The sequence below is a fragment of the Camelus ferus genome, chromosome 6 (genome assembly GCF_009834535.1).
Source record: "Camelus ferus isolate YT-003-E chromosome 6, BCGSAC_Cfer_1.0, whole genome shotgun sequence".
Classification (NCBI taxonomy): domain Eukaryota; kingdom Metazoa; phylum Chordata; class Mammalia; order Artiodactyla; family Camelidae; genus Camelus; species Camelus ferus.
Genome location: NC_045701.1, coordinates 4,089,204 through 4,105,319, shown reverse-complemented (window position 1 = coordinate 4,105,319; position 16,116 = coordinate 4,089,204). Strand labels below are relative to the sequence as shown.

Here is a 16,116-nt window from a genome sequence, read left to right as displayed (position 1 = left end):
TAAACTCAAGAGTCACCAAGGATGGTTTACATGCTGTACTAGCCTCACCTGAGGCTGCCTAAGTACCATGTGATTTCGGGGTAGCATCTGGAATTCAGGGAAAATGGTATAACATGCTTTTCTTCTGGCAACTTTGTTTTATCCCATTGGTTTATTGACAGTTCCCTAGGGCATCAAACCCTGTGAACCTCAAAAAGTTTAGATTTGAAGGCCTGTCAGAGGGATCAGCAACCTAGTGGATTGGAACAGTTGTTAAAAGAGATAGTCCAGATGTTAAAACCATGAACCTTGAGATTGGTACCTTAGCTCTGAGGGATTTTTGAAGCAAGGTGGAATCTTTCTGGCATGATAGTGTAGGGTTTTATGAGCCACATCTGAAGGTAGGACTAGCCTAAAGGGAAAACAGTTCGTGAGAGAAGATAGGATTGCCATTTTCTTTCATGGAACTCAAATAGATATCAGTACTACCTGTAATTTAATTTGTTAATTTTTTAAAGTATTTTTTCTTTATTTTAAAAATACTTTAGATTTCTGTACCATAATAACCATGAAACAGTTCTCTTTAAGTTCAGACACTAAAACATTATGAGACTCTTTAGGTCATTTTATATTTCTGAGTTGTCTTTTCCAGATTTGGATCCTCCTAATAGAACCATGATGGATTCTCCCTCCATTTTATAATAGGAAAATTAATATTTAATGAAATAACTTGGCTAACCACCTGGCTTGGGTCAGTGGAAATTTGAGTCCAGAAATCACATCTCTTGATTCTAAGCTCAGTGCTCCTTTTTCTACACCATACTGCCTTCCTAGAATTAAGTATAGATTTTTTCCTCTTTGTCCATACAGCTTTTGGTGGGAACTAGTTAGCCAGACTCATCACCCTCGCATTCAAAAGTGTGTGACCTGTGTGGTCCCAAGCAGATTATGCACGCTCAGACACAACTGTCGCTTGCTCAGACCAAAGCCTGTAAGAAGATTGATCCAAAACCCATAAGAAGAGGGGAGGACAGATAAATTTAGTGGTGCAGCATTGGACAGTTTGCTGCTTAGACCAGATTAGCTGTAGGTAGTTGTCAATTAAAGAGGAAAATATATACAGAAGCTCTTGCAAGTTGACAGTGCCTTGTGGTCTCTGTAAGGTATTGGTTATCCCGATTCTGTACTTTTTCTGCCGTGGAGGTAAGAGGTCAGTGCTTTTCATTTCCAGCTACCATGTTAGTTACCCTACCTCCTGTGGTTAAACATCTCTTCAGTGACCTGTCAGAGAGTTGATTATTAGCTGTATAAAGCCAGGGATGCTGGAGGGAACAGATGGAAAGTGGTTTGGCTGCTGCAGCCAGGCTGATTAAAGAATGCTTGGCAATTTTTCAGTATATCTTTGGAAAGGTACCACCAAAGTTACTATGAGACCTGCTGGGTTTGGAAAGCTGAATTTCTGAGAAGTCACCTGGTTGAAAAGTGGTCATTATGAAAACTCTTAACACCCTCAGAAATAGGAGGACAGTGACTCTGTAAAGAACATCAGGACAACTAAATATCATCCGTCAGGATATGCTTTCTTTGTTTGCATCCTGGTCATTCAGAAATTCTAGGTAGTTTTCTAGTAGGGAAAGCACTTTTTCATAGATATATTAATAGAATTTTAGATTTGAAGAAGGCCATAAGCGTGTCCAGACAAACCCTTACCACACATAGAGGAAATCTTTATCTAGTTTGCTTGACTGGTGATTATGCTTTTTCTGCTCACTACTTTCAGTGATAAAGATATGGTTTCATTAAGCATTGTGGGTCATTGTTGGAAATCTCAAGTTACTAAACTTTTTCCTGAGTTAAACATCCGTCTTTCTGTAACTTCTGCTAGCTGGTTCTGTTTGTGCCCGAAGTATCACAGAATACGTTTCTCTCTTGCACATTGGAAACATCATATACTTGAAGGTAACCAGCCTGACTCCCTTCCGTTAACTCCTTTCCAAACTAAAGAATACCCGGTTCTGAGACCTTTCCTCTTATGAAATGGCCTCTTGGTCTTGGTCTTTTATTATACCCTTGGGCATTCCTTTATTCAGTGAATATCTCACTTAAGATGTGGAACCTGGAAATGAGCATAGACCACAGATGTTCTTTTCATCTCCAGCTCCCTTTTAAGAAGAAGCACAATTAGAAAGAAAATGTGCTGGAAGTATTTCTTGCTTACTAGGAAAAACAGAACAATTTGCCGTGACATATGGAATTGGGACAAAAGAAATTTGAAGAAGTGTCTTTCCTTACTGGTGTTAAGACTGAACCTTTTGAGGTTCAGCATTATGAGAAGCATTGATTTTTGCCTCATCTCTTTAAAGAATGTCTGCACTGTTGCTCTTCACATTACAAAAAGCAGCTGGCATTTGTGTTTATAAGAAATTATTTGAATTTATGCTACACTGAACTGAGTTTAGTACTTCAGATAGTTTTTTAAATTTTTAACAAGGTGGATATATTTGTGTTCTTACCTAACTGAAAGTCTGTTGTTTTTACATGTGACAAACAGCTTGACTCAGCGTAAGACTCCTGACAGATAACCTTTTCTCTTCAAAATTCTGTAGATTTTTCATTCTCTTTTAACACTTAATATTGCAGAGCAGTCTGAAGTTGGGCTAATTTTTGCCCTTTGTAATTTAAAAATTTTGCCAGAATGTACACAAGTTTGGCTTTTTAAATTGATTTTGCTGAAAAAGTAGTGAACATTTTCAAGATTTTTTTAGCTCAAAATATTATTCATTTATTATTTCTTGATGGGTTGCTTTTCTCCCATTTGTCCTAGTCTCCTTCCAGTTTTGCTTTCAGTGCTGTTGAATACTTTTTCTTTCAGTTTCTCTTATTCTTTTCTTTTTCTTTTCCTTTGCCTTCTGGAAAAATATCTCAAGTTTTCTTGTAGTTTACTAATTCATTTTCCTCAGTTTTAGCTGTGTGCTTTTTAAATTTCTGTATGAATTTTACTTGGTATTGCATCTTTATGGTTTCCTTGCCTCTTCCTTCTTTAAAGATACTACATTCTTTTGTCAAAGTTCATACCTTTTCATTTCAGCCTAGTAGCTTCTTTATGCTTATTCTTCCTTACTGTCCTGCTCTGTTTACCCTGCTTCTTACAGGTCAGCCAGTGCAGTAGAGTGAGAACCGTCAGAGTCTCTCAGTGAGCACTAACATTTTAATGTCATAAATTATATCCTTTCCTTACTGTACCCTCCTAGAGTCTCTTTTCCATTACCATTCTGTTTTCTAGAGGAAGAGTTTTTATTTCTTTGTTTGTTTTTTAGAGGAAGGTCTTTTGGCAGTTGTATTGTTTTTCCAAGAATAAACAAGCATGGGGTAGTTCTACTGGTTAAATTACATACTGATGACAGTGCCGCTCTAGAGGAAGTAGGTAAGCCTCAGATGAAGGTGGGTTATACTCTCAGCCTAGCCACAGTCGCAGAGATTGCAGGAGTAAGAAATTAAGATGTTGGGAAGAACTATGCTGTAATAAATCCTCTGTAGTACAGATTCAATTGGCATTCCCATTTTTAGAAGGACCCTCTGCCCTCATGATAGAATTATTTTCAGTACCATGTTCCACTGCCTTAATTCACTCTCATTTGCTGCTGTATTCCCAGCACCTTGTTTAGCGCCTGGCACAAAGTAGGCAGTTTATACATTTTTTTTTTTTTTGGAATGAATGAGTGTATAGTATAGAGAATTCCAAACATTTTACTAAAGATTTCTTCAGAATTCGACATCATTTTCAAAGGTATTATTTCTCTAATTCTTGAAGAATTATGTTTACTTTACCTTGTGGCTGGCATTCTTTTCATAGTTCTTACATCATGTTTCCTCTCACACAGTTTTCCATCCTTTTATGAAGTAAGATCTATGTGGACTCAGTGCCAGCCATAGTTGGTTGCCGTTGGCGCTAAGCGTTCTACTTGGGTAAAGGATGTATTTTCTTCTCAGATCTGTAGCTAAATGGCAGATTAATGTGCGCTCCTTTCTCTCTTAAAACCCTGTTGCTATCAGGCATTTACTTGATATAGATAGCTCTGCTCTCTTAGGATGACATCTCTTCTTGTAACTGCACCCTTGTTCTGTGATGCTGCCTTGAGAGAGTAGGTGAAAAAGTACAATTTGTTTTATCTTTGTCCTATCTGTAGCATTTCCCTGTTAGATATTTACTTCGTAGGATTCATTATGTCACTACTGGTTTCCTCTTCGCTCCTTTAGCTTATGAGAGTTGTATTCTAAATGGTTATAGGAAGATGGTAAACAGAGGAGTGAGCAAGAACAGCACTCATTTGCTTTGTCATAAAGTAATACCTGGATAGTACATGTTGGCTGCCAGGTTTTCTAGATGGTAAACTCCCCAGGAGACTGGAGAGGTATAAATTGCCCTTTTTACCACCCAACCCACCCAGCCCCCCTTTTTAGGCCCCTCTGTTCCATGTGGTGAGGCCCTGGTATTTATCAGTACAGTGCCACCAGTCTTATACTATATGAGTGTGAAGACTTATCCTACAATCCAGTGTTAGGTTTTTTTTTAGTATTGTTCAGTTATTGGTAGTGTAAATTTTGATTCTCCGTGTGTTTGTGTGTGTGTGTGTGTGTGTGTCTTCATGGGTATTTTAGTGAGAAGTGGGGAAGATTATATTAAATTCTGCTATTTAGACATAATTTGAAACCTAGAGTTTAGTAAGTCTGGTTTAACTTAACGTAAGCTGATTGGTTGAGCCCTTTCTGAGGATTGTCTCTTCTAATTTCAGTTTTTGCCCCTGATCCTGATATTGTATTTTTCCCCTGTTCTGTTTGCTTTTCTCTTTTTTTTCTTGCCTACCCACAATGAGACCTCCTCCACCATCACACCCCCCACCCCAGGCAACAGTGAAATGACAAGGAATCTGTATTACTGTTAGTAAGGACAGGCCCTGTTAGTAGAAGGCTTCCCTTGGTCCAATGTTCTTTAAGAACAAGCAAGGAGGAAAGAAGTGTGTGTAAACTTGTGCTAGAACTTGAATCTGGGATGTGCCAGGGCCTGTATTGACTGAGGGAGGCTTGCCAGCTGGCAGTGGTAGTAGAAATCAGTCTCCTGGGAATGGGAAACTAACTCTAGAGGATTCCTAGTTAAGACTTACCACAGAATCTCTGAGCACTTGGAAATACCGTGCTCTCCCCTGGGGAGACGGAGTGGGAGTCACCTTTTCCCTTGGTCCAATGTGACTTGGTTAGAAATACAACTGAACCTGTTTGTCTTGTCCATTGTGATGTGATAGCCCCATAGGAAGGATCTGTTTTGTGTGGGAGTTTATTTCAGGCTGTCTCTTTGCCTGTATTGTTTCCTTTAACAGCTCTTTAAATTTTCTTTTTCCAGCAATGATGTTGTCCACTGGGCATGTACTGACCAATGTGGCAGGTCTGAGAACATAGCTGAAGCTGAAAATAGGAAAGCTGGGGGCAAGGAAGAGCCTTGAATCTTGAGGTGGGACGTTGACTCTAAGATGTCCTTGAGCAGTGGAGCCTCCGGAGGGAAAGGAGTGGATGCAAACCCGGTTGAGACATACGACAGTGGGGATGAATGGGACATTGGAGTAGGGAATCTCATCATTGACCTGGACGCCGATCTGGAAAAGGACCAGCAGAAACTGGAAATGTCAGGCTCAAAGGAGGTGGGGATACCAGCTCCCAATGCTGTGGCCACACTACCAGACAACATCAAGTTTGTGACCCCAGTGCCAGGTCCTCAAGGGAAGGAAGGCAAATCAAAATCCAAAAGGAATAAGAGTGGCAAAGACACTAGCAAACCCACTCCAGGGACGTCCCTGTTCACTCCAAGTGAGGGGGCATCTAGCAAGAAAGAGGTGCAGGGACGCTCAGGAGATGGTGCCAATGCAGGAAGCCTGGTTGCTGCTATTGCTCCCAAGGGCTCAGAGAAGGCGACTAAGGCATCCCGCAGTGTAGCCGGCTCCAAAAAGGAGAAGGAGAACAGCTCATCTAAGAGCAAGAAGGAGAGAAGCGAAGGAGTGGGGACTTGTTCAGAAAAGGATCCTGGGGTCCTCCAGCCAGTGCCGTTGGGAGGACGGGGTGGTCAGTATGATGGAAGTGCAGGGGTGGATGCAGGAGCTGTGGAGCCACTTGGGAGTATAGCTATTGAGCCTGGGGCAGCGCTCAATCCTTTGGGAGCTAAACCGGAGCCAGAGGAAGGGGAGAATGAGTGTCGCCCGCTAAAGAAAGTCAAGTCTGAAAAGGTAAGAGGTGGCCAGACCTGGCTGCCCACTGCCAGTCAGAACTGCTCTGGACTAACCGCCAAATGCTATGTGTACTCTGTGGGAGGCTCATTAGTTTGTGGGTAATGACCAATTACAAGGTCAGAGCAGCTGGTAATGATAATGTGGTTTTGTTCCAAATTAGGGATTCCCTACAGATTCTTTAACAGCAGGCCTGGACATTTTGGAGAAGAATATCTGTTGTTGGGGGCAGCTGCTTGATAGAATGAATTTTCAATAAGTCAAGAACCTCCCACCTTGTTCTTGTCCCACCTCAGACATTTGTTACCAGAAGCTGGCATCAGCCTTGATGTGGTTCCCAGCTTGACTGGCATTTCATCCTTATAGTCATTGATAAACTTAAGAACAAATTGATAAACCTAATATGCTTTCAGATGAGTGCTATCCTAAATGGGATAAATGGTGCTGCTGGGTCTCTGAAAGAGAAAAGGGTTAAATAAGTTTCATGACGTGATATCTACCAAGTGTTCTATTGGTGGCTGCCAAAGAGCAAAAGGACAGTTTGGGGCAGATAAACAAGGGAGCAGGAGGTACTGATTATACTATGAGGTACGTAATCAGGTCTTATAAATTAGTGTTGTGACTATGAAAGTTTGGTCTTGAAAGAGATTCTTTGGCCACAAAAGTATAGCTCTTGGCCAGTTATCTCCCTCAGTGATTGGAAATCAAGGTATCCTGGTGGTTTAATAGCTGCCAAACAGTGTAATGATACCTTGCCTTCTGCTTGGCTTGGAAGGACAGGTGCCTGCAGCCCCATGAGGGGTTCTCCTCCTCTGGGAAGATGATCTTAGTTCATCTCTCAGTAAATGGAGCTTGCAGGGCTGGAGCAGACTGGATGTGAGTCTAGGGTCAGCTCAGGCTGCCTTAAACTTCTGCAGCTTACAGTTTCCTGCAAAGCAGCTGGCCAGGTGATGAGCTGTTCATTGGCTCTTGATTTTCTGCTCTGTGTTCTGCTCACCCAGCGCTTTCAGCTGATCCCAGCAGATGCAGTATAAATTGATTTCTCTGTAATTACATCAGCTGCAACAGGGAGTGCCTATTTCCATATGTAAGTGTTCATAAATAGAGGCTGGATGTGTATGTGTGCATGGTGGTGTCCTCCTCTTGCCGGGATTCCAGTGGTAGCTTGCACTTTATTTGCTGTAGGTATTTTGGTCTTTGCCTCTGGCACATCTGTCGCTCTTAGCAACATCTGGACTTCCCTGGTAACAGGGCTGTGAATTTTTTTTCCACTAATAACACAATAGTTTGTTCCCTTTTACCAGTGGCAGCTGCCAGAGAGGCTGCCTGTGTTTAGGTGGCAGATGCTACAGTCCACCTCAACAGAGTCACGTTCCAGCTGGTTACTGGCATGGTGCATCCTGTGCTGGCTGTGATTTACCAATTTTCTCTGAGGTGCAGATGGATAATACTGTTTTAAAGAGGCCTAGGAGTACCAGGAGTTCTTGCTTCTGTTCCAGGCCCATTAGACTGTTCCCTACATCTGGCTTCAGTAAACTCTTGCCATATATCCATGTTCATAATCATTGTTCCTCCTGTGCTGAAAAGCGGCCACTTCTGAGGATGGCCTTCATTTTCCTTTCTGTTTAGAACTCTTGACTCGTTGCAGTCTTCTAAGCCCGGTAGTGTTTTGTGGGTGAAGGGATAATGATGCTTAGATTCATATTGGATTTAAGTCTAAATGTCCATGATAGTCTCCAACAGAGAAGCAAATGAAACCCGTTTTCTCATATGGGTCCAGGGCTGGATGAGTGGCTGCCCTTAAGATTATAACTGGGCTGAAAGATGCAGTCTGTTCAGCTAACAATACACCTTGGTGCCAGGGAGGATTGTCCCTTAATAATGTAGTTGTGTTACATTCCTTGTCTCCCCAAAAGACTGAGAATAGAGCAGTGGAATGGAAGAGAAAAGGAAGAGAGACTGTTTTTGTTCTTGGAGGGAGGATAAAATTGCTGAGAAGTACTTTTAGAAGAGAAAATTTGCTGTGCAATTTGATATTACCGTAAGCAAGAACCTGCCTTCTCAATTCCTTTCTCTGTTTCCTTAATTCTTTTGAACACTCTGATTCTTGGAGTGCCCTTCCATAAAACATCTGACCATTGAAATAAATAATTTAAATAAATGAAAGTTACTTGGAGATGAAAAACACTGTGCAGGGAGACAAGAGTTTCTGGAATGGGAGAGAAAGAGAAGATGCAAAAGGGAAAGGGAGGCTAGGAATCTTGGCCAGGAGCAGCTTTTGAGAAAGAAGAACCCCAGGGTTTGGGGCATAAGAGGTGTTCAGTCAGTGCTTGATGATTAGTACTACAGCTTATAAGCCCAGTCTTTGAAAACTTCACTAAGATTTCCTCTCTGAGATATGGACTTGCCTATGGCATAACTGGTTTGGAATGTTCCTTCCGTGTGGAGACAACCAACAGAACCAAAACAGCCAAACAGATGTTTTGATATAATCTAGGAATTGCATACTCTGAGCTGGAAACTGTCACAAAGAGGGAAAACTCATAAAATTTGAAGTGTCTTGGCTGGAGTCTACCCCCCATCCCCACCCCCTTACCCCCGTGGAGACAGGAGAGAAGACAAATGCAGTTTGTAGTGTAGGATAGAATTGTCACATGTCTACCTCTAGCTAATGAGGGATATTTGAATATTCAAATTATCTACCTCAAAGCCTTCTTTCTTATCAAGGTAGATATCTTAGTTAATGGCTCAGCAAATTTCTATCAGCCAAGGATGTGGACTTCCCTTTGTGAGATCCCACTTTTGCTCCACTACCTCTGGCAGGGCTCTCTGTGCTGTTTCCTTGAGTCCTAGGAGAGACCAGAGATGGCTCTTAGCAACTCCTGCTGCCCTGAATTGTTATTGAGCACTCCTGCCTCATACTTCCTGCCAGCTGAAGAGATGGAGGAGGGAATGTTGAGGAATAAACAAGACAGAGCCTTCTGGCTCCTGTCTGTTCCCTTGCCTTTGGTTTGATTGATAGGTTGCTAAATTAGGGATGGAAGGGGAGGTAGGAAAGAGGGAGAGTGCCTGTCTGAATGTCCCCAGCTTAGTGCTCACCTTGCCACTCTGACAGGCAAGAAAAAAGAATTTACAAACTACAGAAGGCAGTGATCTGTCTGTGTCGGCTCTGAGTTGGGGCTTAACCCAGGAGTTTAAGGTGAGACTCCTTTTTTTTTTTTTTCAAATCGTATAAAGCAAAGCTCTCGTGGCTAAAAGATCTAGATGTTTGCAACCAGCTCTCCTTGCCTTTTTAGCTGTACTTTTGATCTTGCAAGGTAGAAGCACTGCACTGTGCTTTCTCCATGTCTGTGTCTCAGCTTCTGCTGCTCTCAGAATGCTGCATACGTGTATTTAACACTTCCCCCATTAGTTTTGGATACAAAGAAAATGATAAAGAGTGCTCTTTGCTCTTTCGCCTTCTGATCATGCTTGCTGTCATATCCTGTGTTCTAAGAGCATCTTCCTTTGCCCTTGGATTTGTTTTCTTGCCCTAGTTTATGCTTTCCAGCTCAATTCTCTCATGTTGCAATCCCTCATTGCTCAACCAAGGTCAGGTCTCTTATTTCTTCTGATCCAAGGCTTTCTCTCTTAACGCCTTCATCCTTCACTAGCTGTTCTTTCTCAGCTATTGATGACATAGCAGTCAGCCCTACTTCCTGAAGCCAAATGTCCTCAAGCATTTTCCTTCATGGAAGAAATGAGAAGGAGTTGATATTTATGTAGGACAGAGATGCATTCTGTAACTACAACGAAGTCTGAGCTTTATTTTTCCTTCAGCGTCTCTGTTTCCCATCTGGGTGTTGTAATTCAAGGAGGGCTCTGAGAGAGATTATCTTGTCCAATCTCCTCACTATAAAAGAGGAAACTGAGAAGGGGGAGGTCATGTGACTTGCCTAAACTCTCACAGGTAGTGCAAAGCTAGGTTTTTATTTATAGAGTTCTTATGGCATATTGTTACTCTCAGATTCTTAACAAATCCTTCACTTTCCCCACATTAAAGACTACAGCAGAAACATTAGATGTAAATGTCCAATGCTCTTAAGACCATTGTCATTTGTTTTTTACATCAATTTTAACATTGTAGATACTCAGTAAACAAAGGATCTTTGAGTTTAGCTTTCTTGGGTAAGGTGATGTTTACAAAGACCAAATATTAATAGCTGACCTGAGCCTTCCCCATTATACATACAGAGGGAAAGTTGCTTTTAAACTGCTACTTTGAGCTTGACTTCTTGAGGATGTGTGTAAGTGTTCTGGAATATTGCATTCAGTCAAATTTTCATTGTAATCATCGAGGCATTAGCCAGTTCTCTCTTTGTTTGGCAGTTGCAGATATGGAAAACAAAATAAAACAAAACAAAACCAACCCTGCCTTTGTGCTTCTTAGTCTTATCACTAGTAGACAGACCTTAAATGTATTGTGGGTATTAAACTGTTTTGTAAAGAGATGTTGTTGGATACCATTATCATCTTTCATTCATTCAGTATATTAATTGAGTACTTTTTAAAAAACTATTTCTTTCTGTAAACTTTTTTTTTAATTGAAGTACAGTCTATTACAGTGTGCCAATTTCTGGTGTACAGCACAGCGTCCCAGTCATGCATATACATACATGAGTGCATTTTAAATCCCAGGTGTTGTGCTTGGTACTGGGTATACACTGGTGAATAGAACAGAGATGGCTCCTGCTCTTTGAGGAGCTTACAGTGCACCATCTAGAGCAGAGTTCCTGAAATTGTGTTCTGTAAAACCATGTGCATCACATCATCTGAGTGTTAAAAATGCAGATTCTTGGACCCTAGCTCAGATGTGCTAAATAGGTTTTAGGAGTGGGGGCTCAGAAATCTGTGCTTCCAAAAAGACTCCCCAGATAATTGCTATATACTTTAGTGTTTGTGAATTTCCTTTAACCATTGTTAATTTTCTTTATAAGGTGGGCACTGGGAGCCACTTCTAACCTGAAACACCAGTCTTCTAAACTTAAATTGCACATCAACTCTTTTGTATAAATTTATAAACTGTGGAGCTGGACTGGACTACCTGGGTTTGTATCCCAGCTTTGCCACTTATGAACTGAGTGGTCTTGAACAAGTTACTTAACTGCTCTACCTCAGGTTTCTCATCTGCAAAATGAGGAAAACAATAGTTCCTAAATAGGGTTGTTGTGAGATTAAATGAGTTAATTCATATAAAACACTTAAAACAGTGCTTGGCACATAGGGAGCATTCAGTAAATATTAGAACAAAAGAAAAACATGATTTGAGTAAAAATATGTCTCATTTTCCTCTAGGCAATAATGCGCTGAAATATAACAACATTCCACCTATACAGGAAGCCCAATATGAATAGATAAGCATGTTGGCTAAGACTTTCAGAAGTGCCAAACCTGGGCTGGGAAATTTGCATGCTCGTAATATGTTCTAAAGGCCCTGATATTTATAGTGGAGCTTGGTGGGGTAGAAGATGAGAAATTGGCTTCAAAGGATGTTGAAGTGGCCTGTTGAATTTCTGATTTCATATGAATTGCGTTTCCTTTCTGGCCATATCCCCGGTGTGGGGTTGGGTGTGTTGGATAGATGTTACCATGGGTTTGCCAGCATGTGCAATCTCATGTATGCTGGAAGAGCACTAAATGTTTTTGTTTCTACACAAGAGTGCATGGAAAATCTACGTCCTAGCCCTTAATCTTCCTCCCCCAGTGTGAACTTGTGTTTTTGCCATTTGGGTATAAGAGCTTGTACCAACAGAGCTCATCCAGGGAGGCAGCAGGGCTTGGGCTTTCAGGCTGGAGGTGGCAGTAACATGCACAGCTGAGATCCTGCCACTGCTGGCTGTCGGAGCCCTCCTCTCTGTGGTTTTCACTCTTCAAGCCATGCTTGAGTAACCCGCCTCCAGAGCTGCTGACAGGGCCGTGTTCAGAGGCTTTGGAAATTACACTGTTCATTTCCTTATCATCTCCTGACCTGCAGTGCAGAGCCTTCTGGTGCAGGAACAAGGCAGAAAAAAATCCAGACGGCTCCCAGCTAGCATGTGTCAAGGGCTACAAAGAAGGAAATTGGACTTGCTCACTTAAAAACCACGGGGTTAGGCTTTGATTTTTGGCTCCTGCCGAGAGTTATTTGTGTGTGCGCGCATGTTCTACCTCTGTGTATGTGTACAGAATGAATCTGTGCACGGCAAAGCTGGGGAGGAGGAGCATCTGAAAGTAGAGCAGAGGGAAGGTTGCCTTTCTCTTCAGTTAATTTCCCAGTTGTGCCATTGGGATGGCCCTGGAAGGATTAGCATCAGGAAGGTGCCAGGCCATATTAATATTTGAAAATATATTTCTCTAGGTACAGTTTAGTCATGGTTGAGAGCACTCACCCAAGTAAGAATAAGAAGCTTCCTGGACTGGCTGAGGAGACATTCTTAATGAATCCTATTCTCTGAAGTTGTTCGTCCTAGGTGACATAGGAAGTACAGACTTTGGGGCAGCCTTGGGTAAGAGGAAAAGCTCTTTTGAGATGGAGGATAGTGTGATAAAGGAGAGATAGGAGGAATTTATAGGGTTTTGTGATTTTTTTTTTCTGTTTACAGGGCAAAATTCTATTACATTTTCAGAACCTGTTGTTGTGTTTTTAGTGTTATGAAACAATCTACTTCTTTTTTCTTTTGGCATTTTTCTTGCCCTAGGAGACCCAAAGAAAACACCTTTCAGTCTGAAGAAGTAATATGTAGATGGTAAAGTTCTTGAGCAGAGTTTACGATCATTCTGACCTTAATTTTCCTTTTTCTGGATTTCCACTGTGTTAATGTCATTGGTGACATTGGAGCCTTTGTGAAGTGGGGGAAAAAAGAAGTCTTTTAGCTTGCAGGTCCTGGAAATGTTTTTAAGTCCTAAGTGTCTCTCTTGTTGGAAGTATTCTGCAGAGAAGTGTTTGGTGGGAATGTAAATTGGTGCAGCACTGTGGAAAACAGTATAGAGGTTTCTCAAAAGACTAAAAACAGAACTACTATATGAACCGACAGTTCCATTCCTGGTTATATATCCGAAAAAAACAGTTTGTTTTAACATTAGCTCTCCCGTTGATCATGATACACACTATTTGAGATCCACTGTTGTAGAGCACATTTCCCTCTTAATAACGAAGATCAAACTCACCAAAATCTTTAAGGGGTACAAAGTAACTCTGAACAGTTAGATATGATTTTTTTTTTCCCTGAGTGATGTTCAGAAATATCTTTTCTCTTTTTGGGCAGCCTGACAGAAACCTAAAATTGAAAAAAGTACTTAAGGGTTTGGGACTTTGAGAGCAAAAGAAATACTCAAATTATTTATAACTTTTCTAAGCCTCACTTTTATCATCTGTAATGTGGAAGTGAATAGTAGTACTGACCTCATAGAGTTATTATGAGGATTAGATTAGATAAAGAAGGTTAAGTACTCAGCACAGTGACAAGTATATAATAGTAAATACTGTATAAATGTTAGCTGTTGCTAATACAGTGTTATTAGCTATGAGGTGCAAGGCCATTGTGAGATTAAGGGGAAAGGCTATCCTTAGGGACTTTGAAGAATTAAGCCCCTGGAAGTTATAATAGCAAGTATTCTAAATCCTACTGATTTCCAAGAGGGCTTGGGGAGATATTGATTCAGAGCATTTGGAACCATTAAGGTTTGTGATTTTATCATTTGATTGGGTTTGTTGGACTCTTATTGGTACCAAGCTGATCTCAGGTTAAAAATCTTGCTTAGCTACTTCCCATTAAAGTCAGTTTCTTTGGTATACACTCAGGCCTTCTGAATTATTTTTCTAAGGATTAAAATAACATAATTGTTTTAGTTTAGAAAGTATTTTTCCTTCTGTTAGTCCTCAGAGAGTGCAGACTTTAGCCTTTTGAAGAGGTTAAAACTACAGGTCTAAAGAGTCAGGAGAAGAACAAGGATTGAGACTTCTTTTTTTGTGTGAATTCGTCACTAGTCGCAGGAAATAAAAAAGCAGTTCTCAGATTTTTAGGAGGTGGTGAGTTTTCAGCTTGAAATATTGTCCATTGGGAGAGTACAATTCGACTGTGTGTCTGAAAAAATACTAATTGAGTATTTTTGAACTTGAGACCACTGGGTTCCAGCCTCAGTGACAAATACTAGATTGGTTTAGATGAGCCAAACCTGACCATTGAATCCTTTCTTGGCCTTTTAAAAAACGGAGGTATAGTTGACATAACATATTAGTTTCGGGTGTACAACATAATGATTCAGTATTTGTGTATGTTGCAAAATAATCACTTCAGTAAGTCCAGTTAACATCCTCATTGTTACAAAATTTTTTTCTCTTGTGATGAAAATTTTCAGGAGTTACTTTCCTGTGTACTTTCAAATATGTAACACAGTATTATTATCCATAGTCACCATGCTATACAATGCATTCCCATGATCTATTCATTTTGTAATTGGAAATTTGTACCTTTTGACCACCTTCACCCATTTCATCCACCTCTCTGCCCTCTACCTCAGGAAACCACCAGTCTGTTCTCAGTGTCCATGAGCTCAGGTTTTTGTTTGTCTATTTGTTTTTAGATTCCACATATAAGTGAGACCATATGGTATTTATCTTTTTCTGTCTGGCTTATTTCACTTAGCATAATGCCCTCAAGGTCTATTCATGTGGTCTCAAATGGCAAGATTTCATTCTTTTTATGGTTGAATAATATTCCTCTGTGTGTGTATATATACAGACACACCACATTTTCTTTATTCATCCACTGATGGACGTTCAGGTTGTATCCATGCCTTGGCTATTGTAAATAATGCTGTGGTGAACGTGGGGGTACATATGTCTTTCAAATTAGTATTTTTGTTTTCTTTGGATAAATATCCAGAATTAGAATTGCTAGATCCTATGGTAGTTCTGTTTTCAATTTTTTGAGGAATCTCCAAACTGTTTTCTATAGTGGCTGCATCAATTCACCAACAGTACACAAGGGTTCCCTTTTCTCCACATCCTTGTCAACTCTTGAGGGGTTTTGTGTGTGTGTGTGTGTGTGTGTGTGTGTGTCTTTTTAATAATAACCATTTAAACAGGTGTGAGGTGCCATGTCATTGTGGCTTTTATTTGCATTTCCCTGATGATTAGTAATGTTGAGCATCTTTTCACATGTTTTTGGCCATCTGTATGTCTTCTCTTGGCCTCTGTTTTTGTTTAGTAATGGGTTCTCTTTATTGTAAAAAGTTTTTTATAAACTGGTGCCCACCACACTCAGCTCAGAGTTCATATTCCTAGTTTGTATGATTCTTAAGAAGTTAAGTACTTAACTCTGCACTGAATCAAACCTTAGTGAAAGGTACAGAGAGTCTTATAGAAAGGAGGTGTACATATTCATCATATACTAATCAAAGTAGTGTGAGGTTAGAGAAATTACCATTCAGGATGAAGAGTCTCTTGATGCTGAGGCTTGTCAACTGGAGGTGCACATCAGAATCCCTTTTGAAGTTTTTACAAAGTAAAAGTGTCCCCCTAAAGTAAAATCTTTAGGGCTAGGAACCCCAAGCATATACATAGTCTTTAAAATTTCAACAGGTACTTTTAATATACCTCTTGGTTAAAAACCACTGTCATTGCAGAAAGGACTTTGATTTCACTATAGAGACTCTGTAAATCCCTGCTACTCACCCTTAGACAGGGAACTTTTAAAGCTGTCCTTGCTTTTTGCCATTTCCAGATGGAGCAGTGCACTGCGGTTTAGATATCACATGATCCTCAAGTGTTTTACAGTGTGCTCAAGATTCTCCTCTAACTCTTCTTTTTCATTGCTCAGTTACTGTGTTGGGGTCAGTCATTTAG

The 16,116-nt window shown here is 40.6% G+C and overlaps 1 protein-coding gene across 2 annotated transcripts in view; it reads left to right on the top strand.

The window, feature by feature from the left end:
• ZNF609 (zinc finger protein 609) overlaps positions 1-16,116 on the top strand; it is a 183,836-nt gene that overhangs the window by 15,947 nt on the left and 151,773 nt on the right. For both annotated transcript variants that reach the window (XM_032480954.1, XM_032480952.1), the window contains exon 2: positions 5,378-6,251. In XM_032480954.1, coding sequence (XP_032336845.1) covers positions 5,505-6,251 — 747 coding nt within the window. In that variant the 5' untranslated portion in view covers positions 5,378-5,504. The remainder of the gene's footprint in view (positions 1-5,377; positions 6,252-16,116) is intronic.